This window comes from Eptesicus fuscus, chromosome 5 (genome assembly GCF_027574615.1).
Source record: "Eptesicus fuscus isolate TK198812 chromosome 5, DD_ASM_mEF_20220401, whole genome shotgun sequence".
In the NCBI taxonomy this organism is placed as follows: Eukaryota; Metazoa; Chordata; class Mammalia; order Chiroptera; family Vespertilionidae; genus Eptesicus; species Eptesicus fuscus.
Window position 1 is genome coordinate 23,765,165 of NC_072477.1, and position 21,069 is coordinate 23,786,233.

The 21,069-nt window shown below is 46.7% G+C and overlaps 1 protein-coding gene across 1 annotated transcript in view; it reads left to right on the forward strand.

Moving 5' to 3' along the window:
• DPF3 (double PHD fingers 3) overlaps positions 1–21,069 on the forward strand; it is a 208,161-nt gene that overhangs the window by 116,498 nt on the left and 70,594 nt on the right. Inside the window, 1 exon segment of the mRNA XM_054715464.1 lies at positions 11,823–11,930. Coding sequence (XP_054571439.1) covers positions 11,823–11,930 — 108 coding nt within the window.

Consider the following 21,069-nt stretch of genomic DNA (forward strand, 5'->3'; position numbering starts at 1 on the left):
CTATAGGCACTTAAAATATAATTTCTAAATAGAAATACTACTTTAGCTTTATTTTATAACATTTGATATTGTGTTTTTATTTTACTCTAATTCACACATTTTCTAATTTCCCTTTTGATTTCTTCTTTTACCCATGGATTATTTAGAAGTGTGTTATTTAGTTTTCAAACATTTGGAGGATTTTCAAAGATATGCCTGTTATTTATTTCTAATTTAATTCCATATGGTCCAGAATATGGTCTCTTTTGGATAACTATTCTCTTTGGTCTGGAAAAGAATGTGAATTTTCCTGTTGTTGGGAAATTCTATAAATATCAATTAAATCAAGTTGGTTGATAGTGTTGCTCAAGTCTTCTACATCCTTACTGATTTTTTCCCCCAGTTGTTCTATGGATTATCAAGAGAGAGTATTGAAAATTTGACTATAATTGTGAGTTTGTCTATTTCTCCTTACAATTCTATTAGTTTTTGCTTCATAGATTTTGAACCTTTGTTTAGCTGCATAAATATTTAGAATTGTTATATCTTCTTGTTAAATTGATCCCTTTATCATTATTTAATGACCTTTATTTCTACTGATATTCTTTATTCTAAAATCTACTTTCTTGCCCAAACCAGTTTGGCTCAGTGGATAGAGCGTCGGCCTGTGGACTGAAGGGTCCCAGGTTCGATTCTGGTCAAGGGCATGTACCTTGGTTGCGGGCACATCCCCAGTAGGGGGTGTTGCAGGAGGCAGCTGATCAATGTTTCCCTCTCATCGATATTTCTAACTCTCTATCCCTCTCCCTTCCTCTCTGTAAAAAATCAATAAAATATATTAAAAAATAAAATAAAATCTACTTTCTCTGATATGTATATAGCCATTCTAGCTTCTTTTCAAAATTAGTTTTAACGTGTATCTCTTTCCATTCTTTTTACTTTTAATATATTTGGGTCTTTATGCCACAAGATTTTCATTTTTTATAGGCAGTATATTGTTGTGTCTTGCTTTTTTTTGTTTTGTTAATCCTCACCCGAGGACATTTTTCCATTTTATTTATTTTCATTATTTATTTGTTTATTTAATTATGTATTTATTTTTTATGTTTTTATTGATTTCAGAGAGGAAGGGAGAGGGGGAGAGAGAGAGAGAGAATCATTGATCGGCTGCCTCCTACACACCCCTTACTGGCGATAGAACCTGCAACCTTGGCATGTGCCCTTGACCGGAATCGAACCTGGGACCCTTTGGTCCACAGGCCAACCTGAGCCAAACCAGCTAGGGCTCCATTGATTTTTAGAGAGAGTGGAAGGGAGGGGGAAAGACACAGAGAGAGAAACATCAATGTGAAAGACACTTTGATTGGTTGCCTCCTGCATGTGCCCTGACTAGGGCCAGGGATTGACCCTGCAACTGAGGTACATGCCCATGACCGAAATCGAACATGGGACCCTTCAGTCTGCAGGCCGATGTTTTATCCATTGAACTAGATTGGCTAGAGCCTGTCTTGCTTTTTTAATGTAGTGGGATAATATGCTTTTAAAAATTAAAAAATATATATATTTTTATTGATTTCAGAGAGGAAGGGAGAGGGATAGAAACATCAATGATTAGAGAGGATTATTGATCGGCTGCCTCCTGCACACCCCCTACTGGGGATTGAGTTCCAACTAAGGCATGTTCCCAGTTCATAGGTTGATGCTCAACCACTGAGCAACACTGGCCTGGTGTTAACATGCTTTTTAAATTGGTCTTTAGACCATTTACATTTAATGTGATTTTTGTTATAGTTAGATTTAAGTCCATCATTTTGCTATTTCCCATTTATCAATCTGTTTGTTCTCTTTTTCCTCATTTTCTTCTTTTTCTGAGAATAATATAATTTTTATGATTTCTATCTAATTTCCTCTGGCTTATAAACTATAACTGTTTGTTTTGATGTTTTAGTGATTGCTTAATGATTATAGTATGTATCTTTAATTACAGTTTATCTTCAAGTGACATTTTATTAATAAATACGCTATACTAGTAATCTTATGGTGGTAAACAGAATAATGCTCTCCTACCCCAAAGATGTCTACATCTTTTTTTAAAAATTTAAGTTCTTTATTGTTTAAAGTATTATGTAAGTCTCCTTTTTCCCCCCATTGACCTCTCCCTGGCTGCCCCCACCCCCCCCAAGGATGTCTACATGTTAATCCTGGGAATTTAGGAATATGCTCCCTTACATGGCAAAAAGGACTTTGAGATGGAATTTATTATACATTATTCAGATGTAATCATAAGTGTCTTTATAAGAGGGGGCAGGAGGGTCAGAGTCAGGGCAGAAGATGTGACAACAGACACAGAAGTTGAAGTGATGTAACAGAGGAAGGGGCCACAAACCAAGAATGTAGGTGGTTTCTGGAACCCAGAATAGGGAAGGAAATAGATTTTCTCCCAGACACTATAGAAGGAATGCAATCCTGCTGATATCTGTAGTTCAGTGAGACTGAATTTGGATTTCTAGCTTCTAAGATAACAAATTGGTATTGTTTTAAGCCTCTCAATTTGTGGCAGTTTATTACAGCAGCAATAGGAAACTAATACAAGTAAGTGTATCTTTATTTTTCCCTTGTTGACCTTTGTGCAATTGTTGTCATATATTTTATTTTTACACATGGCATTAATCCTCATATTACAATTGTCTTTATTTTTGTTTAGTCAGTAATCTTTTAAAAAGTTTTAAATAATAAGAAAAACATCTTATGTAATTGCTCATGTACAGTAGGTCCTTGGGTTACGTTGGAGATCCGTTCCTACGGCGTGACGTAATGCAATTTTCACCGTAAGTCAGAACCCACCTACATAAGCACCTACATCACTCACGTGGAGCACATACACAGCAGTAATGAAGTGAAACAGTAAAAAAAAATTTAAAAGAAAGATAATTCCTGACCTTTACTTGTGGTAAATCCTACCTAATAAAAAGGTAATATGCAAATAACCATCACTCCGCTACGCCCATGATTGGGCGGCGGGAGGCTGGGGGGCGGGACTCGGGGTGGCATATCCGGCCATTGAGAGGCACGGGGGGCTTGGCGGCCGCTGAGGGGGGCTGCCTCGGACACCCCGGACACCCAGCTCCGCTGCCATTGGAGGCGGGGAGCCGGTTGTCCACTGTCCTCTGCCGGAGGCTTTTGGCCTGGTGTACGGGCGTGCACCCGAATCCCCTGCCGTGCTCCCCTTCGTCAGCGCCTCAAGCCCCAGCAGCAGCGGCAGCGGCTGGGGATGAGCTCGTGATCCCAACAGCCTGGCAGCTCAGTGGCGGCGGTGGAGGCAGCATTGGGCCTGGGGACTGGCAAACAGGCAGAAGATGGCCCTGATCGCAGGAGGCTAGGCCTAGGGACCCTACCTGCATGAGTTAATCGTGCGCTGGGCCTCTAGTAAATAATAAAAAACATAAAGCACATATGTACATATGTTGAAATGACAGAACTTTTTTTTTTAAATAAATAAATGGGAGATGGTGATGTTACCACGAAACAATGTACGGCAAGTCTGACGTAACCCGAGGACAGCCTCTAGTACTAACCATTTCTGATGCTCTTCATTTCTTTGTGTCGATCTATATTTAGATCTGGTATCACTTTCTTTCTGTGTAAAAAACTTCCTTTAACATTTTTTGTAGTGTTGGTCTGCTGATAATTCTTTCAACTTTTGTAATATCTTTAGTTTGTCTTAGGTTTTTGAAAGATTTTTTGCTGGGTATAGAATCTAGGTTGACAAATGCTTTTCAGTACTGTAGTGATGGTGAGTGAACCACTGTTTTCTTGCTTGCATTGTTTCTGATGAGAAATCATCCAAATTTTTGTTCTCTATATAATATATGGATCCTTTTTCTGCTTTTAATATTTTCTCTTTATTAGTGTTTTTGTACAGTTTTTATTATGATATGCCTTGTTATAGTTTTCTTCATGTTTCTTGTGCTTAGTTTGGTTGAGCTTCTTGGATCTGTACATTTATAGTTTTTATCAAATTTTGAAAATGTCCAGCTATTATTTCTACACATATTTTTATTCCTCCCACTTTGGAAACCATACATATATTAGACTGTTTTAAGTTGTCCCACAGCTCACTATGCTCTTCTTTTTAAAATATTCTCTTTTCCTATGGGTTTTACTTTGGATAGTTTCTATTGCTATGTTTTCAAGTATACTAATCTTTTATTTGGCAATGTTTAAACTGACACTAATCCCATCCAGTATGTTTTTTATCTCACACATTATAGTTTTCATTTCTAGAAGTTAAGTTTGAGTCTTTTAAAAAATCCTGTTTTTTCTAAACTTATGAACATATGAAAAAAATAATAACTTTTAAAGTTATTGCTGCTAGTTCTAACATCAATTTCAGTTTTGTGTACGTTTCAATTGATTTTTTTCCTCATTATAGATCATACTAGAGGCCCAGTGCATGAAAATTCATGCACTGGAGGGGGCGTCCCTCAGCCTGGCCTGCCCCCTCTCACAGTCTGGGAGCCCTCAAGGGCGGGAGGTGACCCGGCGATCAGGGGAAGTCAATGCCCCCATCACACCTCTGCTGCTGCCACTGCCGGCAGCGCAAGCCTCGGCCGGCCCTGGTTACCTGAGCCTCAGGCGGCCCTGGGCGGCTGGGCTGCCAACCATCAGAGGCTTGCCTGTGTTTCAGGCCAGCCCTGGATGGCTAGGGGCTGAGGGGACTGGGCGCCACCATCTTGTGGCTTTGGGTGCCACCATCTTTGAGGATGGGATAGTCAATTAGCATATTCCCTCCTTATTGGCTGTGGGTGCTGCCATCTTTGAGGGTGGGACAGTCAGTTAGCATATTCGCTCCTTATTGGCTGTGAGCGCCGCTATCTTTGCATTGGTGTGAGGGTCAATTAGCATATCCCCTCTTTATTAGATAGGATGTCCCACCTTCTTTACATGCCTGTAATTTTGGATTGGATGCCAGGCTTTGTGAATTTTACCTTGCTGGGTGTATTGTATTGTATTCCTGTAAGTGTTCTGGAGCTTTGTTTTGGGACAGTTAAGTTACTTGGAAAATGTTTGATACTTTTTTGTCTTGCTTTTAAGATTTCTTAGGTAGAACTAAAGCAGTGCTTAGTTTAGGGCTAATTATTCTCCATTAGTGAGGCAAGACCCTTCTCTGTACTCTACCCAGTAATCTGTGAATCATGAGGTTTTTGCAACTTGCTGGTGGGAACAGACTATTTCCTGCCCCTGTACACACCAAGCACTGTTACTTCTGTTCTTACCAGATGGTTCTTTCCTCAGAATTGAGTAGTTTCTTCACAACCATGCACTGATCAGTACTGAGCGGAATACACAAAGGGGACGCTGTGGATCTCAGCAGCTCTTTCTCTGTGCAACTGCTGGGCTCCACCTGTGTTCCTCTTCCTTGTGTTATAATCTGGGTACTCTCTCAAGGCAGTACGCTGGGCAGTAATGGGGTCCATCTTGTTTGTTTCCAGTGTCTTGGGGATCATTGTCCTTCACTGCCTAATGTCCAGTATCTTAAAAATTTTTGTTTCCTTTTTTTCCCTCCTATTTCAGGTGGGAGGGTAAATCTAGCCCTGATACTCCCATCTTAGCCAAAAGTAGATGTCTCCTCTTTTTTTTTTTTTTGTTAATACTAGAGGCCCTGTGCACGAAATTCATGCACTTGGGGGGGTGTCCCTCAGCCTGGATTGCGAGAGGGTGCAGGCCAGGCCGGGGGACCTCACCGGTGCATGATCAGGGCTGGGGGGGACACAGGAGGTTGGCGAGCCCAGGAGGGACTGAGGGAGGGCTCCAGGGCATGTCTGGCCCATCTCGCTCAGTTCCGATCAGCCGGACCCCAGCAGCAAGCTAACATACCAGTCTGAGCGTCTGCCCCCTGGTGGTCAGTGCACATCATAGTGACTGGTCGACTGGTCGATTGTCTGCCCCCTGGTGGTCAGTGCACATCATAGGAGCAGTTGAGCGGCCTTAGCATATCATTAGCATATTATGATTTGGTTGGTTGAATGGCTGACTAGACACTTAGCATATTAGGCTTTTGTTATATAGGATAGTACTATTTTGTAATCATATAAAATATTTACATGGTTCTAAATCAAATCTATATAGCATAGTATATTCAGAGAAAGTCTATCTCTATTTTTTTACCTTGTTTTTTCCCTCTTTCTATAGGCAATGTTTTCTTCTTTTTCTTGACACTATTTTTTTGCTGTGCTCTCTTTTTTTAATGTATATTTTTATTGATTTTAGAGAAGAAGGAAGAGGGATAGAGAGAGCTAGAAACATCAGTGATAAGAGAGAATCATTGATAGGCTGCCTCCTGCACGCCCCACACTGGGGATTGAGCCTACAACCTGGGCATATGCCCTAATGGGGAATTGAACCTGGGACCTCCTGGTTCATAGGTCGACACTCGACACTCAACCACTGAGCCACGCCAGCTGGGCTGCTGTGCTCTCTTTTTAAGTAACTTTTTATTTTTAGTTTGTTGTTTACCTTTACATTAAAAACTATGCAAACATACAACATATTTATGTATGTATATGTGTGTGTGTGTGTGTGTGTGTGTGTGTGTGTGTGTCCCCATATGTTAAATAAATGATAGTATATTAAGCACATATTTTCCACCTTGCTGTGTTCACTTAACAGTATATTCCATAGCAGTGTATACTTCCCTCTTTACCCCCCTCTCTTTTTTTTTCTGTTTCTCAACAGCTTCATAGTAGTCCTTTTTGTGGATATACTGTTGTTTATTCAACCAAGTCCCTATAGATGTACATTGGGTTGTTTCCAGTCATTTTCTAGTATTGAAAATACTACAGTGAACACACATTTTTGTATTTTTGCATGTGAATCTGTGATATATATTCCTAGAAATGGAATTGCTGGGTCAAAGGGCAAATGCATACACAGTTTTTCTACATATGCCAAATTCTCCTTAATAGGGTTGTGCCATTTTGCATACTTACCAGTGGTGGATGAGATTGGTAGGCATATTCCTAACAGAACAATCTTTAAGAGTGCAATAGAATGCTTCATGAAAGGGCGAAAGCTAGGATTTTTGAAACAGAGGCTGGGGTGGAGCCTCTTGTCTGGGATATTGGTGGAGCACCTCTGGGAGATGCCGCAGGGAGAGCCCTTCTCTGGGTGGGCGGGGCCTTAGCTGTCACCTCTCCGCTCTGGTTGGGAGTAAAGGAAGTTATTACAGTTCATCTTTTAAAATTCCGTTCGTGTCCCATCCTTCCTTCCCTTTTCTATCCCACTTCATCTTCTGAGTTCTTAATAGTTCATGCTTTCAAAGATGCTCATGACACTAAGTATCCACCTGCTGAACTTGGGCAATGCTGGTAGCAAGCAATTTGTCTGACTCTGCTGATCATAGAGGCATCGTCCATCCTGCTAAATTTTTCTATGGAGCCAGTTCTTCCCCACCCCTCCAGCACGTGTGTGAGTTCCTGTGTGTGTGTGAGATGCTTGCACATGAATGTGTGTTGTAACTGGCATTGCACCTCAAAGTAACAGAAAAGCAGTTTGCTTCGTGGGGTATGTGAATGGAGGGCCTTGGTTCCCAGGGAGGACTGATCTGCCCTCTAGTCTCCCTTTTCTCTCCTCCATATCCCCCCAGCCTCAGGCTGACTCCTTCAGCTTAATTTCCCAGGCTGCAGCAGTGACTCCGCCCTCCTTTTGCCTTCCCCTCCTCCTTCCTCCACCTACCACACACATGGGCTTTGAGTTATGTGCCTCCTGTTCTAATGAGATAAACAACATAACTCTCATGGGGCTCTGCTCATCCCTTTATAAGTGGAACTCCGGGGCTGAATGCATTGACCCTGTAAAGGCACCCTGATGCCTGTCAGCCTATGGAGGAGGGTGAGGAATGGGGACAGGAGCCCCCAGAGAATTGTTGGGGTTATATGCCTGTTGAGATGAGGTGGAGTCAAAAGAGACCTCAAGAGAGGCCTGTTTCCATTCTCGTGGCTACAGAAGCAAAGAGCAGCATGGACGCGGGGGTGGGAGGCCTTGTGATGTCACGTGGGCATGGAGTCCAGACTCGTTTAAGTCAGCTAACTCAGAATAATTACTAACTGACATTTGTATAAGGCTTCATGATGATAAAGAGCTGCTTCTTGAATATAAGCGAATCCCCATGACAGTCCTTATAAGGTAGGTGCGATTAGCACCCTTATCTTACAGGTGAGGAGACAGTCTCAGAAAAGTGTGACATTTCTCAAGGTGACAGGGAATGGTGGTGCAAGGACTCATGTGCTCTTCCTCTGCACTGCGGAGCTTCTCTAACCCATCAGGGAAAGGGAAAGAATGAAATGAAAAGTGTCCCCTCTTCTGGACATTCAAACCACTTACTAAAATAGACCCTCCCAGGCGAGTGGGCCTGCAGCTACAGGCTGAGTGGTCTGGGGCTGCCTGTTGCTGCTGACCAAAAAGTGCAGTGACCACATTCTCATGGAGGGCGTAGGACCTGGAAAAATGTTGACAATTTTGACCTCTTGTCACTTAGACCTTTTGAAAGTATTGGTCTGGACCAGTTCCTTCTCACTCGTGTGTTTTTGGTCAGGTTGGAAATACCATGAAACAGCCTGAGGGATAGAGTCTAAGGTACGGAGACTACCATGCTGGGGTGGGTCAGGGGTTCAATTCTGAACGCACCTCCTGGGGTCCCTTTTGGATAGTTTGGTTGTGGATAGATGAGTCTCCTGGAGTCAGGAACAGCAGGGGCAATGGTCATTCACTTTCTGTATTTCTGAGTCTGGTTCATTTCTGGTTGAATTTATTTGATAAGTATTTCTTGAAGTACCTGCCAGGCACTGTGCAAAGCACTGGGGATACTTAAGATGGACATAGTCCCTGCCATCCTAAATCTTATAAAACGAGTAGGGGAGACAGTCCAGTAAGCAGGCAATTAATGACAATACCTTGGGTGAAACACAGGGAATCTTGGGATCCAACAGAGAAGGTCATTCAACCAGTCTTAGTACATCAGAGAGGACGTCCAGGCAGTAACTAGATGATGCTTAGACATCCAGAGTTCTCGTTCAGACATTGGAACCATCCATAAGGTTTTTAAAAAAGTAAATGGCCCAATCTCCCCACCTACCTATATTTGGATTGGGTAGGTCTGGCATGAATTTTGGCTATTGGTGTTATTAAGAAGTTCTTCAGGTGACTTTGGTTTTAGTTTGGATTAAGAGCTTCTGACCGAAGTGGAGTGGGGATTGGTGGGACTAGTTCTGGAACAGGGAGTAGCAGGTCAGCCCATGTACTTGGCCTTCACTGGATACACCAGCCCAAGAAGTGGCCAAAACTTTTGTAAGGGACCAAGAATTAGTATGCCCATTCAGGAATTACAGGGTCAGAGATGATATGGTCCGGGACTAAACCACACCAGAAACATCGAATTATTCCCCAGTGATGCCCTCCCTCAAAGAGTGGTCAAAAATGGACCTCCAGGGGAAGTAGAACAATCTTACTTTATTTGATTAATTTGGTCATCTATACATTAGCACAAGTCTGATTCCCAGAGTGCAGGGAGCTCAGAACTTCAGGATCCTACTGTGCAGAAGGCCGTGAAGTTATCAACAAAATTAAGTATTAAGTATTAGGATGACTCTTGTACATGACAAGCCCTTAGCTCATAACACCAGGCTCCATCACCTTAATGGTTTCTAAGCATCAAGAGGAGGAGGGTTAGGGACCTCCAACTTGTTCATAGCCTTGCAGCCTGTGGGAGCAGCTTGGTGATTAAAAGTAAAACTTAGCTCATAAAGAGAATTTGAAAAATTTGGTTCCTTTAGTGCTGGAATAGGTGCCTCTGATTTGAACCCAAACCGAAAAACGGGTAGCGATGACTAGTAAAAATGAAAAATGAATAAATGGGTATATAGCAGACATTTCTATTGACTTTTTTTTTTTTTTTTCTGCAAAGGGCAAAAAATGAAGCCAGTGTCCCTCTTAACATTTTTTTTCTCCACATTCTCACCTGAGGACATGCTGAGACAGACACACACAGAGAGCGAGCGAGCGAAAGAGAGTGAGTGAGAGAGAGAGAGACACCTAGATGTGAGAGAGAAACCTAGATGTGAGAGAGGAACATCCATTGGTTCCGTACACGCCTCGACTGGGTACTGAACCCTCAACCCAGGTGTGTGCCCTGACTGGGAATTGAACTGGCAACCTTTTGGTGCACAGGACGACGCTCAACCAACTGAGCCACTCCAGCCAGGCCCGTTTAACTTCTAAAGACCCTCAAATGGCAGACACATGGGAATATATTCCTGATGTCTGAACCCCATGGTTCTAGATTTAGGAAGGGACCTTCTCATGTGAAGTTACCTGCATTTAACAGTTGTCATGTGTCATATTTATCTACAGAGGACTGAATTGTGACCCCAATTAAAGTAAAGCTGGAACATATTCGTTCATTAATTCATTCAGCAAAAATTTAGTTTGATAGTTCAGTGTGTCAGGTTCAGTTCTGGTTCTGGGGGTTCTGACAGGGACAAGACAAAGTCCCTTTCCTGGCCAGTCTTTTCACTCTAGCAGGGGTGGGTTAGTTGGCTGGTTTATTTTGGGGTGCATCAGGTAGTCTTTTTAGTCTGCAGATCACCTAACCAGTCTCAAGCCCTTCTCCCTCACCCCTCAGCCTCTACCCCTTGCTCTTTTCTCTGGGAATAAATAGACCATGGTCTAGTGTGGGGAGTCCATGGTCCTCCAAGGCTTCTGGCTGCCACTCTATGTGTCAGAGGAGCCACAAGAGTGTTGCCTAATGAGCAAGAAGGCTCCTCATGTGTTACTTGGCATGACAGATGATGCTGGTGTGGAACTTTGGTGCCAAAGGCCAATTTAAATGGAGAATTTTTTTTTTTTTTATGTATCCATGTTGGTTTATTTATTTATTTTCAATTTTTTTTATTAAGGTATTATATGTGTACATATCTTACCATTGCCACCCCCCAACCCACTCCCATATATGCCCTCACCCCCCAGAGTTTTGCATCCGTTGGTTATGCTTATATGCATGCATACAAGTCCTTAAAAATAAATAAATAAATAAATAAATAAATAAATAAATAATAAATGGAGAATCTTGTTGGGAGACAATGGGTGATAAGCCCAGCCATAGGACTCCTGCCCATTTTGTTCTGTAAGACCCAGGCAGGTAGGTGGGGAAATACAGGTTTGCTGGATTTGCAGGCACCCTGGTCACCAGAGCAGGCCTATATTCTTATGGAGGTTGCACAGGGCTCCCTTTGGCTTCAGCTAGCTGCCAGCAGCTAACGGGATGGAGGAAGCCAGTAGGTAGGAGGTCTGGCTCCTTGATCCTGTTTTCTTGCAGTGTTTTCTAATCTGCGCTGACCATCCATAGGCAGACTGACTTCTGCTGCTCCACCTTGAAGGGAACATGCTTGACTTGCACAGAGGGCTAGTCAATGGGCAGTAGCTGAGATCCGTTGCTTTGGAAACACTGGTGACTGTGAATCTGGAGAGGTCCCTCTTATGGTCCATAGATCCACAGGTCCCTCTGACCTTCTCCCCAGGCCAGGAAAAGAGAACTGGTTTTGGTAACAGTGATGGCTCTTTCTGGCATGGGCTCACTGAGACAGCATGGTGGAGTAGACAGAGCAAGGGCTTTAGGGTCAGATGACCTGGATTCTACCTCAGCTCTACCATCTATCAGCTGTGTGACCTTGACAAGTCACTTCACCACTCTGGGCTTCTCTCCCTGTGAGTGAGAGGGTTAGACAGCGTGGTTTCCTAGGCCCCTTCCAGCCCGGAGCCTTTAATCTTTACACTGTCTCTGTCCACAGGCCTTGCTCCGGGCCAGCTGTACACATACCCTGCACGCTGCTGGCGAAAGAAGAGAAGATTGCACCCTCCTGAGGATCCAAAGCTGCGGCTGCTGGAAATCAAACCTGGTCAGTCTTGTCTGGAGCTTGGGTGGGCCCGTGATGGGAGAGGTGGGGAGCGCTGGGCTGGCCAAGGACAAGGCGGCTTTGCTCCTTTGTCTGTAACGCCGAGTTTTCCAGGAGCGCGAATGTGCCCACATGATGTTCAGAGGTGTGCCTGCTCTCACATATCAACATGTCTATGTGTCCACCAGAGCTTCCCTCCTCTCTGGTGTCTTGTGCAGGCGCAGGGTGGGAATGGGCCCAGGATGAACCACGTTCCCACAGAGCAGGAGGAGCTGCGGCTCTTAGGGTCAGGTAATACCTTCCTGTGGCTTCAAGTAAAGAAACCTTGTTCCTAAGAAGGAGGGTGTGTTGTGTACCCTTTCCCACCCTTACTGTGGGTGAACTTTTGGAGCATCTTACATGAAAGGGCCATTCACTCAGATAGAACCGCCTTGGACATGGAATTGGAAGAGTTTGAGCAAAACATTAGCCTATGGGTGATGCTGATGGCTTTGTGCCTGGCAGAAGGAATGGGTTGGTAGTCTTGCCTGCTTCCTGACCTTTTATTATACTTTGACTAGATGGCCATCTTCAGAGCTGTGTCTGGTTGCAGCAAGGCCAAGTGATTGCCCTGGGACTTCGCTTTAAGGGAAACCTCTGGTTTTGGGGGTGCTGGGGCTGGAACGTGACTCAGGGGGGTGAGAACTGTGCTGTCAAGTAGAGCAAATGCAGAACTGACACGTTTTGTCCCCCTGCCACCAACGCCATGCAGACCCAGCCTCACCCCTGCCTTTTCACCCTGACCTCTTAGGTTGTGTTTTCTCTACAAAATCTCTACTTAGAGTTGTTCAGCATGTTTTCACTCGCAGTTCCATGGTTAGGCCTGCTTTGACTGTTTGCTTCAACCTAGGCATTACCTGTGAACAAGTGTTATTTGCTAGGGGTGTGAGAGAGGGGGCTATATTCTTCAGTGCACTTCATCCAACCTCTCAAATGGCCTTGCACAATTTACAGACCCTTGCATACACTCAAGGGTAATGACTGAGGTGATTCCACCCCCCAACCCCCTGGCAGGTTGTAGGAGAGCCAAGTGTCTTGGAGTGGCACAATCCAGTAGAAATATAACGCAAGCCACAGATGTCATTTTACATTTTCTAGTAGCCATATTAAAAACAGGAAAAAGAAACAGGTGCAGTTAATTTTACCGATAGATCCTATTTCACCCAAAATATAAAAATATGATCATTTCAGCATGTCATCAATATAGAAATTAAAAATGCGATATTTTCCTTTTTTTTTTTTTTTTTTGGTATTGTTTTTGAATGTCTGTGTGTATTTTACACTTTCAGTCCCTTTTATTGTGGACTAGCCACATACAAGTGCTCCGTTGACCACAAGGGGATAGTGGTGCCCATTTTGGTCAGTGTGGTTCTAGAACTACACTCAGCATATGGTTTTGACCAGCACAGGCATCACCTGGGAGCCTGGCAGAGATTAAGAATCTGGGCCTCACCCCAGACCTGCTGGGTCAGAAGCTGCATTTTATTTTTCTTAATCCTTACCCAAGGATGGAGATACACACACACACACACACACACACACACACACACACTGAGTGGCCACATTATTATGATCTCTGAACGCATAATAATCTGGCCACTCAGTGTATATCCTATATAATAAAAGGCTAATATGAAAATTGTCCCCTAGACCAGGAGTTCGACCAATAGGCAGGCCGGCCAACTGCCCATGTCCCCTCCCCCTGGCCAGGCTGGCCGGACCCCACCCATGCACGAATTCATGCACCGGGCCTCATATATATATATATATCTATCTATATATATATATCTATATATATCTATCTATCTATCTATCTATATATATATATATATATATATATATATACTAGAGGCCCGGTGCACGAAATTCGTGCGCGGAGGGGGGTTGTCCCTCAGCCCAGCCTGTACCCTCTCCAATCTGGGACATCCCTCTCACAATCCAGGACTGCTGGCTCCCAGCTGCTTGCCTGCCTGCCTTCCTGATTGCCCCTAACCGCTTCTGCCTGCCAGCTTGATCACCCCCTAACCACTCCCCTGCCAGCCTGTTTGCCCCCAACTTCCCTCCTCTGCCGGCCTGGTCACCCCTAACTGCCCTCTCCTGCAGGGCTGATCACCTCCAACTGCCCTCCCTTGCAGGCTTGGTCCCTCTCAACTGCCCTCCCTTGCAGGCCGGGTGCCTCCCAACTGCCCTCTCCTGCTGGCCATCTTGTGGTGGCCATCTTGTGTCCACATAGGGGCAGGATCTTTGACCACATGGGGGCAGCTATATTGTGTGTTGCAGTGATGATCAATCTGCATATTACTCTTTTATTAGATAGGATAGAGGCCTGGTACAGGGGTGGGGGCCAGCTGGTTTGCCCTGAAGGGCGTCCCGGATCAGGTGGGGGTTCCCTTGGGGTGTGGGGCGGCCTGAGCAAGGGGCCTGTGGTGGTTTGCAGGCCGGCCACGCCCCCTGGCAACCCAAGCAGAGGCCCTGGTATCTGGAATTTATTTTCCTTCTACAATTGAAACTTTGTAGCCTGGAGTGGAGCCAAGCCTGGGGCTCCCTCCAAGGCTGGCAGCCATTTGTGTTGGGGTTATAATTGAAACTTTGTTGCCTTAAGCGAGTGGGCCCGGCCAGGGTGTACGGAAAGCTTTGCTTCCCCTATTGCCGGCGGCAACCCTGGCCTGCTCTCTCAAGCTCCATTCTGCCGCCATTTGTTTGAATTTGTTTACCTTCTGTAATTGAAACTTTGTAGCTTGAGTGGAGGCTTAGGCCTGGCAAGGGCAGGCGGAAACCTTGGCTTCCTCTGTTACCTAGGAAACCTTGCTCTCTGTGGCTGTAGCCATCTTGGTTTGGGTTAATTTGCATACTCGCTCTGTTTGGATGGTGGGCGTGGCTTGTGGGCGTGGCTTGTGGGTGTGTCGGAGGTATGGTCAATTTGCATATTTGTCTATTATTTAGATAGGATATATATATTAGAGATCATAATCTGGCCACTCAGTGAATATATAGAGTAAGTGTCTTTTATAAAACCAAAGATATTTAGCACTGTAAAATACCTCAGACATCATTAACTCCAATTCCTTGTTTTATTGAGGTCCAGACAGGTTAGGAGACTTTGCGCAGTCACACAGCAATTCCTGTGGGAAACAGCAGAGAATCCACGTTGCTTGATTTCTCTGTTCAATGCTTTTTCTGTTTTCTCATGCTGCTGAGAAGTATTCTAAAAGAAACTTGAACAAAGCTTTTCCCCCTAAAATTCTTGTTTATAAAAAAAAAATTAATTATTAAAATGCACCCAAGAGATAGTTGGATTCCTTTAGTCAGAGATGTCATACTTTCAAATCAAACTAGCCTCTATCGAAAAAGGGAAATTGGTTCATGTAACAGTAGATCTCAGAGTTCACTAGTTTCAGGCTTAGCTGAATCCTGGGGCTCAAGCTTCATAGTGAGGGCTCTGTGTCTCCTTCCACCAAACACTCTTCTCTTCATGGGGCAGGCAAGGTAGCCAGCAGCAGCCCCAGACTCAGTGCTCAGCCACACCCAGCAGAAAGGCAAGTCTCCTTCAACAGCTGAGCTGGCTGGGTTTATGTCCCTCCCACCAACCACTGCCACCAGGGGATGGGGCGATCTGATGACCTCATCATCATTATATCACCCGTGTCTGAAAAGCACACTAGTTTACAAAGCCCCTTACAAAGCCTTTTCATTTATGTCACTTCATTGGTCCTGACCCTGGGAGGCAGAGCGGGAAGGACAGGGTAAATAAGCCCATTTTACAGGCCGGGGAAGTCAGGCTGCAGACAGAGCTAAGGAGAGTTTACTGTGCTGCTCACATATCTGAGAACCAGGTCTCACTGTTAGTGGGACTGAGGCAAGAAGCTACTTACGAGTGTCTGGTCCTTCCACGTACGGACATTTACGTTGGGCACACTGGCCTCCCAGCGGCAGACTATGGGGCAGCTGGGGTTACAGCTGGCTTTGGACTGCCCCATCCCTGGGCCTGCCATGACCTGTGCGGGGAGGGAAAAGATGAACCCTAGGGTTTGCTGTGACCAAGTGCCCACCAGCACACTGTGTGTATCTGTGATCATTAGAAAGTTTTCCTTGGCCTCTCCCTCATGCTTGGGCAGAAGCTGAGGGGGCTGTTCCTGGTCTCAGGTAGTAAAGGCCCGGCCCCTGAGATGCCCGGAGTCCTGGGGGAGGGCCCTCTCTGGAAAGATAGTGCCCACCTTGATGAGGGTGACCCTCAGAGGCGTGGCCACATCCCAAGGTGGAAAAAGATCCCAACTAAGTTGGGCTCACCTGAGGCAGGCTCACCCTACAGGCCAGCCAGTGCCCAGGCCACTAGAAACAAGAACCCCAGGCTGGAATGAACAGTTTCCAAATGACAGAGCTCCTTGGCGGATGGACTTGTTGGCCCTCTTTGGGTGATCAGACCTACTGCTAAAAACAAAACCCCCAAAGCCGTGGGCCAGATGTTTGCCATTTCCGTGTCCAGCGCTGAGTCTGTACTACTAGGCCGGGCCTGGCCCTCAGGATGTACCCCGACCCCAGTCTGCGACCACAGGTTGTGAATCAAGATGCCAGGGGAGTGTCTGGGAGTCAGGCCTTGGCCCTCCGAGCATCAGGGCCCATCTAGAGAAGCGAAGCAGCCCAGAAATGCACCGCCCAGCATACGGCTGCATTTGGATTTTTCACACAAGCCAACATTTCAGAAAAGGGCTCCCTCCAGGGCCTCAGCGGGCCCAGGTGGTGCCTTGGAAGAAGGCGTCCTCTTTAGTGGACCTTTACAAAAGGATGCCCCTTTGGTCGGTTAGTACAGCACACGCTGGATCTCAGCCCCCGTCAGTGTCTCTGCCTCACATTGGCAATGCAGTTTCCAGCTGAGAGGATCTTTTCCCGTTTTTTGGGGCATATCCGTCTCAAGCACAGGGTCCAGTTGGACAGTATTTTAAAAACTATTCTCTCTTATTTATTTGTATTCTACTTGATTTGGGTTCAAAGAGGACTAGGTGGTGTTTTTTTTTTTATAAATATATTTTATTGATTTTTTACAGAGAGGAAGGGAGAGGGAGAGAGAGTTAGAAACATCGATGAGAGAGAAACATCGATCAGCTGCCTCCTGCACACCTCCCACTGGGGATGTGCCCGCAACCAAGGTACATGTCCTTGACCGGAATCAAACCTGGGACCCTTCAGTCCGCAGGCGGACACTCTATCCACTGAGCCAAACTGGTTAGGGCAAGGATTAGGTTTTTCGGTTGGTGCTTTTAGGTGTGACTCAGGGTAGAATCATTGGTCAGAGTCCCTGGAGAACTTGCTGCGAATTCCTGGTTGGTGTGAACAGTCAGCTGGGTGGATGGATGGAAAACGATGTTTTCAGGGGCAGAGGAGCAGGTGAAGGAGGCAGATGGAGGGAGAGGCTAGGGATCTGCTCTCTTTTACCCACTGCAGTGGAATTGGGAGTAACCTTTCTGAAGATCAATGCATAGAACCTGTCAGTATTTAAAAAGCACATGCCCTTTGACCTAGAAATTCTGCTGCTAGGAATTTATCCTCTAAGTAAATATGTAGTAACAAGGTAGAAGGTTGCCCTTTCTGACATTGTTTGTAACGATAACAACAAAGAATGGAAACAACCAGAAGGTCCATTGATAGGACACTGCTTAAATACTATAGCACATTCATAAAACGGAATACTGTTTTGTCTTATAAAGGAATGGAATGGAAAGATGTCTGAGATCTATTGTCAAGTGGAAAGATGAAAAGCAAATGGCAACATTATGGGCAAACCTTGCCGAAAATCATTAACTGATTTGTTCATCCTGGACTGAATCTCTTTACATTTATTTGAATTTATGTTGAAAGAAACCCACGAATGAACCAACCCACCCTTGGCACTCCTCCACCCCCAGCCCCTATAATGCTCTTCCTCTTCTCTGTCTTCCCTTCCAGCCTCCTAGTGTGGGCTCTCCCGAGCCCCCCTGGACAAGCCCTAAGAATCTAGTTATGTCTCTGACTCTCGGAGCCTCCCTTGGGCTCCCACCATCAGCACCCTCCTTGGGGGGAGGGAGAGGCCTTCTCCTGATTTGTGAGAGACAGGGGGCACTGGCCTGGAGCAACATTGTCTCAAGGCATGAGTTTCCTTCCATGTCAGACCCTTCCACAGAGAATGAGGGGGTGCCACAAGCAATTTATCATGCCAACACCTTGCTTGTTCCTCTGGTCTCCCTTTGTTTCCTTGCCTGAGTCTAGCCAGGGGCAGGCAGCTTTCAGCAAAAAAGCCAGGGTGTCACGTGGGTCAGAGTTGTCCTTCACCCCAAGACAGCTCTGACCAGGAACCAAGTCAGGGCAAGGGAGAGGGGGTGCATATTCTGGAATCTTGAGGGACCTTGGAGAAGGTCTGAGGACAGGGCTGCAGACCACCCCCTCCTGGTTCAGCCTCCCGAAGCACAGAGATCGTGGGTGCTGAGTAGACATAGCAGGGTCGGGAGTGGAGAGCCGATCACTGCTGTTGTTTGTTCTCGGGCTAAATTAGACAGCAATGGAGTTCACCCCAGGCCTGCTGTCCTCATCCCATCTCCCTCCCTGTGAACATTCCATCCCACCTATGTTTCTTTACTATTTGCTGAAGATAAAAACGTGTCTGTGTGGGGGTGGGACAGGGCTGAGAGCTGGGGAGAGCTCTTTGGCATTTGAAAGCCTTCTCAATGTCCCTGAACCTATGTGTTTCTCACGCCTAACACCACCCCTCCAATCAGGCTTGAATAAATATCTCGCAACCTCCTACTTGCCTGGGCGCCTGAAGGACAACACACACGACATTATTTCTCCCCACTGACTGACAATGGAGTTCAGTGTTCTCTGCAGCTTGCACTTGGCTGCAGAGGCCACTGCAAGGTGTCTCCTGGTGCAGCCGCCACAGTTCATGCAACAGGAAGACTTGGGCCGGGGGCCTGGTGCCCGAGAGCGCGCCCTTGGACCTTTCCCCCAGAAATGGAGCTCTGTCCTTGGGAAGGGGGAGCCGAGCTGGCAGGAGAGAAAGGTGGATAGTGAATATCCACCAGAAGGCCCTGAAGCAGGACAGATGTTGGGCAAAAGCCAGCTGATGAGAAAAGAGGCCTTCAACTCCCCCTTCTTCCCCTCTCTGTCTTTTATTTTTTATTTTTGAATGAAGAAACGAAAAAGGCTGGGAACAAACTTCTACTTGTATCCCTCTGGATTAAACGCTCGGATCATCAGCTTAGATCACTTTAGCCTCTTCCAACCCTGGACTTGCTGGTCCCCATGGTCTAGGGCAGATTTTATCTTTGTCGCAGAGGTTGGGAAACTGTGGCACAGAATTAGGAAGTTAATTTCCCAGGGGACACAGCGGGGAAGCCGAGGAAGGAACCCGAGGGGAAGCCTGTTGGAACTGGCTCCATGCTGCTCCAGGACCCTCCACACATCCGTCCTGTTGTTCTCAGACCAATAGGGCTTTTACAACAGACGTTCATTCCGCTCCCGAAATGTACCTGCGGCCTTGTAAATCTCTCTGCTCTTGGGGAGCAAGCACGGCTCTCTGCCACCCCTGCCAAATTCCGAGGGTGACGGGAGGGAAGGCAGCCAGGAATAGAGTTCTGGTTCTTTCTCATGGTTTTCTTTGGCAGCCACTCAATGACTGGGGATGAATGACCAAGGGAATCGCCCCACCACACATTGTTGGGGGACCATGAACAGCAGGGCAGGGACCACGAGAAGAGGGCAGCCTGGGGTGCTCAAAAGCAGAGGGTGCCATAGCCGGCCAACCACAGGTCACAGGGACCCTCCGAGGGCTGCCCCCCCCCCCCCCCCCCCCCCCCCCGCGCGAGTGATCCCGACAGAGAGCCCGAGTCCCGGCTGCTGGGCAGGGGTGGAGAGGCCTGTTCGCTCGCCTAGGGTGCTGTCCCCACAGCCCACAACTGCCAGAGCTCTACAGATGGGAGCAGGCTGCGGCCAACTTCCCCAGCTTTTGAAAATCCTGCATCTTAATTAGTTCCCCACTGCTTCTGTACATGGCCCACATTTTAATAGTCTCCAGGCTTGTTCCACGGTTTGCTCTCGGATGTTCGGCGTGATTTCTCTTCTCCTCAAGACAGCCCCCCTGGCTCCTCCGGCACCCTCCCAGTCCGGGAACAACTTAAGGAGTGCCGATGTGCCAAGCATGTAGCCAGAGATTGATGAGCCTGTCAGCCGGCTGCCTCTGCCCCCTGGCCTCCCCCCCACCCCCCGCCGTGTGCTCCTCACCGGGATGAGGCAGGCTGAGGTGGGTGAGCTGGGGGAGGCGAATGAAGAGCCCGGTGGAGCCCCTAGCCAGGTGTGAGCCCGTGGACAACGTGACCTTCTCCTGGCTCGCAGAGGAGTCTGGCTGTGTCCTTCCGAGGGGAAAGGACGTTCCAGCTCCCACCCCATCTGTCAGTGCTTATCTGTCTCTGTGGGGGGCTGGGGGTGCCTGAGCTTGGTAGTCTGGGAGAATGGATGCCTTCGAGTGCATCAGGGGGAAATGACCAGTCATTTATCTCTTTCCTGCAGTGTCAGAGCCTGCAGCCATCCATCCATCCTGGGGGCCTGCAGCTTACTCTTCAGCTCTTGTTGGCCTCCTGAGTGTGAGAGCTGGAGACAGGTGGGAGGCCACTGCAGCCCCTGCTTCATCCCATGACTGTTCGTGGCTTTTTGAAACCTTCCTGGCAGCCTCGGGGAAGGAGCTGGGTCTGGGGACAGCCCGCGCTGCCTGGGCACTGGCCAGGCACACGCTTGGAAGGCAGAGGCGCACCCATTTTTTTCATCTGTATCCCAAGTGCCCAGAACATAGGCTTGGCACATAGTCGGTGGACAGTAAAGATTTATCAAAGGAATGAAGGGAAGAAAGGTGTCTGTTGTTTGATCTCAGGCTTGAAGATCACGGTTTAGCTCTCATCATCCCATTTCGCAGATGAGGGAGACGGAGCCAGAGAGGAGCAGCCTGCAGCAGCTGGCCTGGCCTTCCCATCCAGTGACCAGCCTGGCCTGCGGGGCCTGTCCCAGCGTTGCGTCTTGCCTCTCTTTGGTAGGCACTATAGCTGTGCTCTGCGGGGGGGAAAATACATCAAACAGGGATCCC